The sequence below is a fragment of the Camelus bactrianus genome, chromosome 25 (genome assembly GCF_048773025.1).
Source record: "Camelus bactrianus isolate YW-2024 breed Bactrian camel chromosome 25, ASM4877302v1, whole genome shotgun sequence".
NCBI lineage: Eukaryota > Metazoa > Chordata > Mammalia > Artiodactyla > Camelidae > Camelus > Camelus bactrianus.
In genome coordinates, this window is record NC_133563.1 from 38667921 (window position 1) to 38681727 (window position 13807).

The 13807-nt window shown below is 59.1% G+C and overlaps 1 protein-coding gene across 6 annotated transcripts in view; it reads left to right on the plus strand.

Annotated features, from left to right (window-relative positions):
* Window positions 1-13807, plus strand: part of ADCK5 (aarF domain containing kinase 5) — a 14929-nt gene continuing 1122 nt past the window's right edge. For 3 of the 6 annotated variants that reach the window (XM_074352816.1, XM_074352818.1, XM_074352819.1), the window contains exons 1-9: window positions 1-150; window positions 7968-8074; window positions 8966-9115; window positions 12394-12469; window positions 12605-12805; window positions 12882-13022; window positions 13097-13210; window positions 13287-13418; window positions 13485-13737. In XM_074352816.1, the coding sequence (XP_074208917.1) occupies window positions 139-150; window positions 7968-8074; window positions 8966-9115; window positions 12394-12469; window positions 12605-12805; window positions 12882-13022; window positions 13097-13210; window positions 13287-13418; window positions 13485-13737 (1186 nt within the window). In that variant the 5' untranslated portion in view covers window positions 1-138. Of the gene's footprint in view, window positions 151-6578; window positions 7838-7967; window positions 8075-8965; window positions 9116-12393; window positions 12470-12604; window positions 12806-12881; window positions 13023-13096; window positions 13211-13286; window positions 13419-13484; window positions 13738-13807 lie in introns of those variants that run through there. The other 3 variants (XM_074352817.1, XM_045521322.2, XM_045521324.2) reach the window with 3 other exon arrangements.

Consider the following 13807-nt stretch of genomic DNA (forward strand, 5'->3'; position numbering starts at 1 on the left):
GTCCCGCCCGCCGCCGGGGCGGAGCGCGCGTGCGCACTGCCTGCCTCCCGCGGGGCCTGCTGGGCGACGCGATCCTGCGGGAGCCGTGCGGAGCGGCGCGGGGAGCGGAGCGGAGCGGCGCGGCGCGGCGGCCCGAAGATGTGGAGACCTGTGAGCCCCCCCACCCTGGCGCGGCACCCCGCCCCGCGGCCCCGTGCCCCCCCGCCCGGGACCCTCTAGCCCCCAGAGACCGTCCCGAGCCCGGAGGGACCCTCGGGGCTCTAGAAAGAGGCCTCCGCATCCCCCGGGGACCCCGCCCTTCAGACTCGCTCTCAAGCCCAGACCCTGCTGGCGAGACGCAGGCACCGCTTAGAGCGCACACGCCCCGGAGCCCCGCCTCTCCTCGGAGGCAGGCTCCGCAAGGGGAGCTTGCCTCTCAGACGCCCCCGCCTTGTCCCCTCGTGGGCACCCCTGCCCAGAGAGACCCGCGTTCCCAAGGCGGCTGCGCGCGTGTGTAGTGGCTTCCTGGACTCATGGACCCCCCCCCCTTACCCCGTCTCCCGCCCCGCGTGTCTACCTGAGACCCTCACGGCTTTGGGCTCTGCCGGAACCCCAGGCTGGGATCCCTCCTCGCCTTTCCTCTTACCTGCTCCCTCGAGAGCCCTCTTCTCTTGGCTCCCACCCCACCCCAGATCGTCCTGAGCCGGCACCTGCCCCCCCCGCGCCTGAGGACAGGAGAGAGCTGTGGGGCGCTGTTGGGGGGCGCCGGTCTCTGGTGGGCGACACCTGCCTGGTTCGGAGCCACGCCCTACAGCCCGGTCTCGGGAAGCCCCTCCTTTCTCGGGCCTTCCAGACTCCTGCCTGGCCCCCGGCTGCCCTCCCAACTCAGGCTTCTCTTGATCCTGAAAATGGCAGCTGACTGTCCCGTTCTTTGTCCTCCTCGGGCTCCCATTTTATCGCATCCCCGCAGTTCAGATTGGCACCTTTCAAAGCGGGGGCCGTGGTCGTTGACCTACTCCCTCCCCAAGGACCTAGCCCTTTCCTCACAGGGTTCTTCTGGAGCTGAAGACACTGAGGGAGCTCAGCAGCATTCTCAACTTGGAACTTTCTCTCAAGCTTGTTTTCTAAGCCTGCCCTTGTAGGTGCAGGTGTTAATACAAATGAACTTGCATTGACTTTTGTGGGTTGCAGTGAACAGCTCCGTTACACAGGGGCGTTTTTGGGCTGAGATGATGCAGTGTTGCCAGTCTGAGAGTCAGGCAGAGAAACACGGGGTTGGTCTTTCACAGCTTCTAAAGCTACTTCACGCATTCGGGTCCCTTAGTCCTATGACAGCCCTAGGGAGTGGGCAGGCATGTCTTTGCCCCTGATTAGGAGATGCTCCTGACCAGTATGTGGAGCGGGGCCCAGGAGGCTTGTGGGTCCTGACTGGTGCTGAGTGGGTCACAGACCCTTGGGAAGGCAAAGGACAGGGCATTCCTGGTCACCCCCACCACATCTTCAGAGCCTGGGTTCCCAGTCTCTCACTTCCCTAACCCTGAGAACACGTCTGTTTCCTCTCCTGCTGTGGCGCGTGGGGCTACTGACCTGCCGTCAAACTGCCCAGGCTCTTGTCGCCCTCCCTGTCGTTTCAGGCCTTGTCTTGAGGCTCAGCAGTTGCTTCTTACTGCTGGGGACCAGCTTATCTGCAGTGACCTTTCATCTTCCTTCTAATCTACTGTGTCTAATCTACAACAGACTAGTCAGCTTGTGCCTGAAACGGGTGCACAGGGTCATGGTTCTGTGTTAAAATGCACAGAGTTTGTGAGCTTTGTAATATCTATTTGTGTGTTACCGCTCAAGCTCTTTTTGCTACTTTGTAGGTTGTGAGTTGGGTTCCGAGGAGCACTGTTTCTGCAGACAGACTCTGCACACGCTGGGAGAAAGTGTGTGAGGTCGGGGTAGAGGAGGCATCTCATCTTGTCCAAACTAGGAGGCTTTGGAAGTGAGAGGATGTCGGTACATGAAATGTAAGCCAGGACTGTCCCGGCAAGCCGTGTGTGTGTGACCACCTGGTGAGCAAGCACTGGTATGTGGGAGGGTGTCCTGGAGGCCCAGAGCCCTCTCCGTGTCTGTTTGCTGCCATGCTCTGGTGCCCAGGATCCGAGTGTGGTTTGGGTTATATGTGATGTGGTGGAAGTGACCCTGGACTGGTTCCTAGAGGGTCCGGCAGCAGGCTCCGCCCCACACTTACAGACATATGACGTCTTTGAGCTTCGTGGCCGTCTCCTGTGTGATGGGGATATTTGGGGAAGCACTGGGCATCCCGTACTACAATGAACCAGGTTCTCGTCTGGCCCTTTGGCCCCCCGGAGGGCTCAGGTGTTGTCAGCAGGAGGCCTCTCCTTAGAGTCTGGTGCAGGGCCAGGCTGCCGCAGGGATGCTGCTGTTTCCTGCCTGACCGGCCTTCCGCCGCCGCTCAGCAGCTTCCTCGCTTGGGCCACCACTTACCTCGATTTATCCAGCGTTCGTGCAGTTTCTGCTTTATCTAGGAAAGCACAGTGCTAGCAGAGGTGCAGAGGTGACTGGGGGTGGGACCTGCTTGGTCTGGTGCGGAGAAAGACGAAACTCACTGTCACTCCCCTGTGTGGTAAGCACGTGGGAGGGGATACAAGGCCGGGGGTGGTGGGCTGGGTGCAGGCGGGGACCCTGGTGAACCAGGGCTGGGGAAAGGGCCTCCTGGGCAGAACAGCAGCCTGGAGGGTGGGCCTGGGCCAGGCTCTGCATGGCTGTCCAGGGTCGGCCAGAGCGATGTTTGTCACGGGAGGGTGAGTGAGGGGTCGGTGCTGGGATGATGAGATGCGGCCAGAGCTCCTGCTTGTGGTGGTCCCTAAGAAAACGACAGGAAACTCTCACTGGGGAAAACACCCACTATGGTCGGGGCCGCTACTTTTCTGGCCTTGCCACTGAGCCTTGTACACAGAAGCACTTGGTGCTGCGTCGACTGTGCGTTCAGAGGCTGGGGCATAGCCAGGGCCCTGGGCTTTAGTGTAAAATAATTTATATTTAGCATTCTCCTCTGTAAAAGAACTGTATGTTTTACTGTGAAAGTGATGTTTAAGGTTATTTGTCATTTAGATGACTTAATTTTTTCTCAGCAAACCCCTGCTACTAATGACTGGGGGACTGTGTTGCCCCGCTCTGTGGCTGTCAGGACCCCTCTGCACAGGGGCTGTCACTGTAGGCCATTTTGGGATAGGAAGGGTGCCAACCGGGGAAGCTGTTTGACTTGGGCTCCACTCCCAGATCTACCAGAAGTTTCTGTGGCTTACGTGAGGCATCATGTGAATATCTTGCTGCCAGAGATGCCTCCCTTTTTTGGAGCATCTGCTAGGCCCTGAGTGCGGTGCTTAGGTCTGCCGTTTTTTACCTTTCCAGCCCGGCAGGGTGTTCACTGTCACCTCCTGTTCACAGATGGAAGGTGTCAGAAGGGGGAAGTCCCCCCAGCACGCGGTGAGGGTCAGCGAGGCGGGTGGGCTCAGTGGGTCCTGCCCCACTCCATGCACCCCGTCAGCTCAGGGTGCTGTGAGTTAATGCACCATCTGTGCATTCTGTGCCATTCCGCAGGGAGGCACCAGAAAACCTAAGGGCCGCTGACTGGATGCTGCCTGGCTGGGCTGCACAACACTTCCCTTTCGGGCTGTCCTTGCAGTGTGCCCCTCTGACTCTCCCTGTTGGCCTCTGGTCCTTCTCCAGGTGGCAATACTTGGAGGATGAGTGCTCTCCCAGGGTTGCAGTCTTCTGCCACCTCTGAATCAGACATGCCCCTAGCAGGCGTGCGAGCATCTGGGGGAGGTGGGGTGATGCTGGGTTCAGCCCTGGTCTTGGAGTGGCCGTGCCTGGGACAGTCCCTGCCAGCCCTCACTTCAGCGTTGGCGCCGCACCCTCTGAGTCGTGAGGCCTTTTGCTCTGCTGCTCCAGGTCACCGGCACTTGGGCTGGAACAACTCCTCTTTCCTTGTGAATGTTAATGTCTCAGAGTCTTGTTACCCGTCAGCTTTGGCCATTTTTCTTCTGTCTCAGTGGCACAGGCCTTGCTGCCCCTCCACTCAGCCAGCTGACCATTTCTTTTTGTCTGAATGTAACCCGTCTCCAAGCTTGTCACCTGTGGGCTCCTGACTCAAAATAGTTTGACTTACGACTTTTTGACTTTATGATGGTGCAGAAATGATAACATTCAGTAGAAAGCATGCTTTGAATTTTGGATTTTGCCCTTTTCCCAGGCTAGTGATACACATACGATTCTCCCTCCCGCTCCCCAAGGGCCCCGCGATCACAAGGGTGAACAGCCGGTACACTGACAGCCATTCTGTTTTTCACTTTCAGTACAATATTCAGTCAGTTACATGAGATACTCCACACTTTTCATAAAACAAGACTTTGTACTAGGTGGTCTTGCCCAGCTGTAGGCCGTGAGCGTTCTGAGCACGTTTCAGTATGTCCAGGCTGAGCTGTGATTTCTGTAGGTCCTGCATCTTAAATGCACTTTTGACTTGAGGTATTTTCAGCTCTCAGTGGGTTTATCAGTGGGTATCCCCCATCATAAGTCGAGAAAGATCTATAGTTTCTTCCCGGCTAAACACTTTTTTCTTTCTGAAAAAGCAATGGGAAGCTGACGATCTTTTAACATTAATATTTGGATACAACCCAGCAGCTATGTACTTCTGTGTGTAAGGTGGGTGGGCTGCAGAGGTCGGGAGGGGCAGAGTTGCTGGAAGGAGGGTAAGGGCATTGGGGACTAGCAGGCAGCTTGGCGCAGTGAGGAGGGCCAGGGGGAGACGGGCAGCTCCTTGACCCCAGGGTGACCTTAGCATCTACAGGTGTCAGTTCGCTCTACCCGAACTCTAGCAGCACAGTGGTCCCTACTGTATAGACAGGGAAACTGAGGCACGGGGTGGGAAGTGATTTTCCCATGTTGCATGGCTGTTAAGTGCCAGAGCCTGGATTCCAACTCGGCCCTAGATGTCTGGGTACAGAGACTGCCCCAGGCCACTCAGCCTCTACCGGAGTCCCTGGGGCGGGGCCGTCCCATGTCTGGTGTTGGGCAGCATCCCTGGCCTCAACCTCCTCAATGCTGTGACAACTAAGAGTGTCTCCAGACAGTGCCAGGTGTCCTGGGCACAGAATCATCCCAGGCGAGGACCCTGCCCTGCACCGGCTGCCTCACCTCCCAGATGCCACCTTGCTGGCCGGGACGTTGAGAGTATAGCAGATGCATTGCAAGCATTTAAACATAGGGGCAGGCAGACAGCGTGGTACCAGATAGTAAATTACCCAGATGCCACTGCCCAGATTTATCCGTTATTAGTATCTTGCCCTGCTTGTTCCTATTTCTGTTTGAAAATACATATTTTGTTGTCATTGGACCATTTGAAAGTAACTCAGAGACATTTTGACACATAATCTCTAAACACTTCAATGTGCATCCCTTAAACAAGAATATACTCTTATGTAGCCACGGTAACCGTCTTGCCTAAAAATACTAACCGTGACCCCTGATACCTGTTGTCCCTGAAATGCGTTTTGTAGGTGCTTTCGCTCAGATTGAGGTCCAGTCAGACTTCATACTTTGCACTTGGTGCAAAGTCTTCCCACGTTTTTTCTCGTGACTTTTTAAAAATTTTCTTATGAAAAATCGCAGGTGTTTATGAAGTTGAATTAATGAATGGCTGTGCCCAGCACCCACAGTTCTCAACTTGTGGATCCTAATGGCTTTCTGGAAGCCAGGCTGTCGTTTAGAGAGCGTCCCACCCTGGGGATTCTCAGGGTCACTGATAAGGATTGTGGAGCCTGGCTGGCAGCTGCTGGCTGTCGCCATTTCTTACTCCGTGGGCTGTGGTCTTGCTGAGGAGCCCAGAGTCATGACAGAACCCTCACCAGCCAGAGGAGCGGGCAGCTGGTGTGCGGGGTGCCGGCCTCGGCTCATCTTGCCTGGCTCCTCGTGCTGGTCCTGAATCCATTTGGCTCCATCACACCAAAAAACCACAGCTGTCACTCGGGCTCCAGCCCCTCTCACCAGGCACTTGTCCCTGCTGCCTCCCGGGCTGACCACCCCAGCATGCGCCCCCTCCCTGTGGGAACCCTTGGGCTCTTGGGACACCTCACCTGGCTCCAGCTCACTTTGCCACTCACCCTTTCCTGTCTGGGCGCCCTCCCCACCCCTGAGCACACATTATGTTTCCCAGTCACGAGCCACACAGGCCTCCTCCTCCCCAGAAATGCCCTCACTTTCCTAGCTTCCTCTGCCTGGGAGGCCCTCTCCAGTGTCCACAGGGAAGACCCACGGCTGCCAGGACGCAGGCTCCCCTCCTCCCTCCCACCTGGTGCTGTGCTGGGACAGGAGGTGCTTGCTCCTACGTGCGGTGTGCTGGGGTCCACGGCCGCCAGGGTCCTGGCCTGGGACCGGGATTCGGAGCTGGGACTCCCTGGCATCAGTGTCGAGAGCGGATGGCCGTGTGCTCTGAAGGAAGCAGTGACGGGCTCGGGGTGGACAGGGTGGGGCTGCAGTGGACGAGGGAGCAACAAGGGGTGTGGGCGGGAGGGTTCTGGCCGTGGTCCCTGGTCACCCATGGCTCCTTGCGGGCAGGGTGTGTGCGGTCAAAGATGTAGACTCAGGTGAGGAGTTAGGGTGAGGGAGGGTCTGGAGACCCCGCAGAGGGCACCAGGAGCCAGACAGCCTGGCAGAGCTGCGTCCGGGGAGGCCGGTGGGCTTGCCCTGCACACCTGCTGTTGTCGCGCACCCTTGTCTTACGTGAGGCGGCCGATAGCCGGGACCCCAGCCTGTGGCCAGCCGTCCTGCAGGCACTTCCTAATGTTCTGAGCAAGTGTCCTCCATCGATGGTCCCAGACACCCGTCCTCCAGGCTTCCTGGCCTACTGTGCGCACCTGGCCCAGTCAGGTCACGTGGGCCAGGAGGATGGCGGGGATAGGCCGTGTGGGACTGCTCTTCCCCAGAAAGCCCCTGAGTCCACCGCTGCCAGCCCGCACCACCTGGCTGCCTCTGGCCACCATTCTTGGCTCTGCGGGGTTTTCCTCGAGGATCTGTATTGCTGTGTGTGGCCTTGCTGAGCAGAGCTGTCAGCCCCTCTTTTGGGACAATAGGTCATGGACATTTTCCTTTGACTTTTGTGTTGTTTTGCATCCTTGAAATTGTCTTCAGGGCTGTGTACTTTGGCTAGAAAGTGGCTGGAAAGTCAGTTCCTTATTTGACCCAGTGTTCATAACAACATTAACATCTGTGCTGTGGACTGTGACTTGCTTTGCTCTAGAAACTGAGAATTTGCAGTTGGGGAATTTGTGGTTGAGGAACTCTTGAGGCCCCATAATTCAAATAAGATTGGGCAAGCAAGACTTCCACCAGGCACAAGAGAGCCAGGATGTTCCCGCGGCCACAAGTAGGGCAGCGCCTTGTGCGGTCCCCCTGGCGTTTGGACCCTCTCCATGAGCTGCTGGCTGTGGCACATCTGGTGCCCGGTCTTCCCCTCCCTCCTCCAGTAGAAGCTTCCCAGGTCTCCGCCTCTGCCGTGGTCTCAGCAAGTGGAAGCTCCTTGTGCCTTCACTGGCTTTCTGAACAGCGAGTCCACAAGGCACAGCTTCCTCCTGGTGTGTGCTGATTCTTGACACTTCCTCAGGAAACACAGAGTGCCTGTCCGAGGCCGCTGGTCTCAGCAGCAGGAAACAGCAGGGTGTTAGGGGCAGGGACGGAGGGGATGTTGGAAGGCAGGCATCTCTAGTGGCCTGTCAGTGCGTCCGAGGAGGAAGCCCCGGTGCAGACTGCCTTCTCTCGTGTGACGCTTGTGGCCTCAGGCTTGGTCTTACAGGTGGGTTGTCTCTCCCTTCCTGAGCCAAACACGGACAGACCCCAGGAATCACTGACAGCCTCAGAGACGTGTTTGTGGGGAGGTGGAGGGAGCCCAGCCTCTGACCATGTGCGTTCTGCTCACTTTGCAGCCCCAACTCTGCCACTTCCACTTAGCACTGCTGCAAAGCAGGCCGAAGCCTTGGCCGTCCCCTGCCGCCTTCTTCCAGAGAAACCTCAGGGTCCCGCCTACAAGATGGTGAGTTCCCCACAGCCACAGGCACCTTCCAGGGCACATGCCCTTCTCCAGGTGGGGATGACTTCTGCTGTGGGGCCTGAGGCTGGACCTCCTCTGTGCACACTCCAAGACAGGAGGTGCTTGCTCCTGCATGCGGTACACTGGGGTCCACAGCTTCTAGGGTCCTGGCCTGGGACCGGTGTTTGGGGCTGGGACTCCCTGGCAGCAGCATCGAGAGCAGATGGCCGTGTGCTCTGAAGAAAGCAGTGATGGTCCCAGAGTGGACGGAGGTGGGGCTGCAGTGAACGGGGGAGTAGAAGGGATGCAGGTGGGATGGAGGGGGAGGAGTGGGAAGGCGGCCAGAGGTGGGGCTCAGGCCTGGAGCAGCAGAGTAGTCACCCAAGTGCTCACTCTCGTTGACGGTCAGGTGGCTCGGGGCTGGGTGCTGGGGCTCCCCCTGGGTGCCTCTCCCTTTGGGTTCCTTGTCTTAAACTCCCACCTTATTCAGTGTGGGCTGCCTGTGCGTCTCAGCCGGGCTCTGCTGTCCTGACACTTGCAGTCCAGTTGGGCCATCAGCCAGGGGGACAGTAGCTGTAAGTCTGTACAGTGTAGGTGGCCCTGGTCCCACGAGGGTCACAGCCCTGCCCTTGAGCTGATTCCCGTGTAGCCTGTTTTCTGTGTCCACTGTCCCCTTGGAGCCTAGAATCAGGTGTCTGTGGGTATCAGGTAAGGGGACTTGGCCCTGATGGTCAAAGCGCTGAAGTGACCACACAGGCGTCTGGAGTGGATGCTGCCTGCAGAGGCTCCCAGTGCAGCGGCTGGGACAGGCTCTGGCCTGGAGAGCCGGAGGCGGGAGGGACAGAGGGGCAGGCCAATAAGAAGAACCCGGGCTGTGTACCTGTCGCCCTCCAGGTCCTTGAGACCCCAGCCCCTGTGGAAGAAGGCGTTCTCGGCCACTGTGTTGGGGGTGCCCCTGCTCCTGGGAGTGCGGTATTTCACAGCTGAGCCGCAGGAGAGGAGGAGGATGCGACTCACGGTGGACGGCATCGGGCGCTTCAGCAGGTAGGAGGGGCGGGCGGCACCGTGCTTTCTCTCTGCCAGCCCTGTCCTCTGACATGTGGGCCTTGAGCTGGGCCTGGGAGGGGCTGCGGGATTTTGCTGGAAACTTTTGAGCTCCCTTCCAGGTGTCTGGGCTACCTGATGGGGCAGCCAAGCAGGCAGATCCACACTGGCCACATGAGGCATGGCCTGCACACACCCTTCAGGCCCACCCCTGCCCCAGGCCTCTGCCCATCTTCCTTCTCGCTCCCCTACTCTCCCAAGGACAGTTGGCATCCAGACAGTTTGGGGCTCAGAGGGGAGGGCTGCCGTGTCTGGTCACTCGTGTCAAGGGTGCCTTGGGCCAGAGGCGCCCCTCACACCCTATACGTCCCAGGCATGACACGGGGTGGGGCCATATCCTTGTGGGGGCCCTGTGGGCAGGCGCTTCTGCCCCCCTAGATCCAGAGGCTCCTTCAGCCACAAAGTCCTGAGGGCAGCTCTTAGCCCTCGGTGGAGCCTCAGTCTACCCAGATGCAGCGTTGGAGGGGGTTCACACCTGCCTGGGGAGGGGCTCCCACGAGGCCTTGTTCAGGGAGCTGCTGGGGTGTGTCCCGCTCTGCCAGCTCCGAGTGCCTGCTGCCCCCGGGATGCCAGGCACCTGGGCCCTCGGCTGAGCTTCACTGAGATTTCCCAAAGCAGCTGAGGCAGGCAGGTGGCTGAGTGCTTTACCTCATCCCACCTTGGGGACGAAGTGAGCCCTTCCTTCCTCAGCTTGCTGGCAGTGGCTGTGCCCCGCCAGCCCCAGTTGTCTTTTGATGGGTGGGTTTGCCTGGAGCTCCTAGCCGCCCTCTTCCACAGGGCTCCCCAGTCTCCACAGCCTGGAGGTCCATGAGGGCAGAGGCTGACATGGGCTCACCTGTGAGCCTGCCCTGCGGGGACTGTCGCTGTGCAGCCTGGCTCTGACGTGTGCTCAGCAGGCCTGGGCCAGCCCACTTCCCACCTCATCTGCGCTGCTGTTCCCTGAGTTAGACCCGGGGCAGACTCCGGTACCTGCCTTGTCCACTTCCCTCCTGAGAGGGGTGCTCTCATAGCTGGCCTCAGAGGCCGAGCCGGGGTTGGTCGGGAGGGAGCTAGAACTATTATCTTCCCACTGTCTGCACGTTCTTGTCCACTCTGAGCCCTAACAGTCGCTGGGACAGGCCAGCCCAACGGAGCGCCCCTGGCTGGGTGTGGGGGTACCACAGGGCCTCTGGGACCTGCAGCACGTCCCGGATAACGGGGCATTGTACGTGCTGGAGCCCCAGGAAGGCGTAAGGCAGGACCAGCTCGCCAGAGGGAGGTGGGAGCTCGTTCTGCTGTGGGAGGGCAGGGGCCAGGCCACACCTCATATGCCCAGGCACTGGCGTGGTAGCCGTGGCATCGGGCCCCTGGTTTCTTACAACACCCCTTACTTAATTTTAACTTTTAAAAATCCTGTGGGCTTTTTTTTTTTTTTTGACACAATTTCAAATGTCCAAAGAAGTTGAACTAATAATACAAAAGAACTTTTTTCTTGTTGAAACATTTACAAAGTTGTCACTGTGCCCTGAAACCTTGAGTGTATTTCCTAAACAAGGACTTTCTCCTCCACAACTGCAATCAGGAAACTGATTGTTCTGACCCTCTCACCCTCAGACCCCTTCCTGTGTTACCAGGCTCCCCAGGAACAACCTTTTCAGCACAAGGACCTGGTCCAGGGGCCACGTCTAATCTCCTCCATTCAGGAACGGTCCCTCAGTGCCTCCTTGGTTCTCATGGCTAAACTCAGGGCCAGGGCACGGTCTCCTCAGACCCCTAGGGCATCTGACAGCAGCTGCAAGTTCCAGAGTTCCCATGGGTCCCCTTACTTCAAACCACTGGCTACAAGTTGGGGGAGGGGGTCCCAGCAGACTCCTCAGTTCTGGCAGTTTCCTGGGAGAACTCGAGAAAGTGCTGTGCTTATGATTATGGTGTGACTATAGCCAAAGATACAAATCAGAACCAGCAAAAGGAAGAGGCACACAGGCTGAGGTCTGTGAGATCCCAGCCTTGGAACTTACACGTCCTCAGACCCATCAGCTCCTGTCGTCCCCATGACGTACACGCGTCTCACCCCCAAGTTCTGGTGTCCAGAGCTTCTCTTGGAGTTTCATTACACGAGCCTGATTGATTGGATTATCAACCACTTGGCTCAAAGCCTCTAAACCCCAGGCCCTCATTTCTGGCTGGCAGAGCCCCTTGTTGGCATAAACTTTTTTTTTTGATAGAGGTGCTGGGTATTGAACCCAGGACCTGGTGCCTGCTTAAGCACACAATCTACCCTTGAGCTGTAACTCCCCCACCAGGTGTGAACTGCCCAGGCTGTGATGAGCCTCAGACACTGCTGTCGCTCAGGAAGTCACGTGGGTTTGGAGGCAACCTTCCAAGAGCTGGGTGGCATTAAGTATGTCACATGATGACCTTGACACATTTTGGGGTATGGGTCATAACACTGTACAGTGAGCCCCGCGCCAAATGCAGGGCTCACAGGTAGCTACGGCTGCTGACCCATAAAGAGCTTCTCGGAGTTACAGCGGTGCCCCCGCAAGCGGAGGCCACCAGGCCACATTTACTGTCTAACCTCCTAAAGAAAAGGCTTGCTGACCCCGGTGTGGGTCTGTCTGCTAGTGCACAGATGGGGGAGCGGGCACAGGACTTCTGTCTGTCCCGTTGGCGCCTACGCCCATCTGCTGCCAGCTCAGCACCTGTGGCAATTCTTGGGTGAATTCACTTGTACTGTTACGGTCGCCATGCAGTGGTTCTCAGGTTCAGCCGTCCCCCAACGCCTAGGCTGGCATTCTGCTGAGGGGAGACCCGTGTTCTCCCCATTCACCTCACTGGCTTGGTCACATCAGTCTGGGCTTGTGGGTCTGCTCTGGGCCAGCCCTCAGCTCCAGACCTCAGGTCCCAGTCTGAGTGCAGAGGTGGCGGGACCCAGTGTGTGGGCATGTCCACAGCCATGACAGCTGTGCTGGCTCCTGGGTACTACTGAGCGTTTGCAAAGACTGAAAAGAACATGCCTGCTTGTCAGGGCCTGGGTGCCAGTCAGTGTGTGTTCAGGGCCTGAGGGCTGGTGTGGGTGTGGGCTGCCTGTTCTGTGGACCAGGAGCTCAGGTTGACTTGCTGGCAACACTGTCCTGAGAGCCCAGCAGACCCCCCGCACCAGGTGCTCCCATTGGTCCAAGGGGCTGGTGGGGCCTGAGACAAGTGCCTACTGGGGCTGAGGGCACCTCTGCCGGCAGGTCTTTGAGGGTCGGCCTGCAGATCTCCCTGGACTACTGGTGGTGCACAAATGTCATCCTGCGAGGGGTGGAAGAGGTTTGTCCCTGCGTCCTGGCCCGGCTGGGCCTGTCTGTGGAGGCGGTGGGGGTATGGGTGTCCTGGAGGAGTTGGGGGTGGAGGACCGAGGAGATACCTGCCTGCCCCCATCCCTTCCTCCACACCTGTGGTCAGAACAGCCCGGGGTACCTGGAGGTGATGTCTGCGTGTCACCAGCGGGCAGCCGACGCCCTGGTGGCTGGGGCCATCAGCAATGGGGGCCTTTATGTGAAGCTGGGCCAGGGGCTATGCTCCTTCAACCACCTGCTGCCCCCCGAGTACATCAAGACGCTGCGGGTGCTGGAGGACAGGGCTCTCACGCGTGGCTTTCAGGAGGTGAGCACTGCTCTTGGGAGAGGAGAGGTTGGGAGGTGGGGACCCCCACGCTGCTCCAAGACCACTCTCCTGCCAGGTGGACGAGCTATTCCTTGAGGACTTCCAGGCCCCACCCCACGAGCTCTTCCAGGAGTTTGACTACCAGCCCGTCGCCGCAGCGAGCCTGGCCCAGGTGCACCGTGCCACCCTGCACGATGGCACTGCTGTGGCCGTGAAGGTACGCGGGCAGCCGGGCACCACAGTGGGCACCGGGGCCCTGGCGGCAGCCCTGCCTGCAGCCTCCCCCTGCAGGTGCAGTACATCGACCTGCGGGACCGCTTCGACGGCGACATCCACACCCTGGAGCTCCTGCTCCGGCTCGTGGAGCTCATGCACCCCAGCTTCGGCTTCAGCTGGGTCCTGCAGGTACCCTGGGGTCCTGCCTGGGCCAGCGGTGGGCTGGCTCCCAACCCAGACCCCTGACGCCCATTGTGGCCACCAGGACCTGAAGGGGACCCTGGCCCAGGAGCTGGACTTTGAGAACGAGGGCCGCAACGCTGAGCGCTGTGCGCGGGAGCTGCAACACTTCCGCTACGTGGTGGTGCCCCGCGTGCACTGGGACACATCTAGCAAGGTGGGCTGGGCCCTCCCGGGCGGGGGTGCTCGGGCCTGCTGAGCTCAGGCTCCTGTTCTCCCCCAGCGTGTGCTGACCGCGGAATTCTGCGAGGGCTGCAAGGTCAACGACGTGGAGGCCATCAAGACCATGGGGCTGGCGGTGCAGGACGTGCGTGCTGTGCCTGGGGAGGGTGCCCCGGCTGGGGGGGGGGGTGCCCACGTGCCGGGTGACGGCAGCCCGCCTGCCCCACCCCAGGTCGCAGCGAAGCTGATCCAGGCTTTCGCCGAGCAGATATTTTATACGGGCTTCATCCACTCCGACCCCCACCCTGGCAACGGTAAGACAGCCCTAGGGTGGGGGGTCAGATCAGGGGCCAGGGCGCGGTGGCGTAAGCCCACACGCCGTGT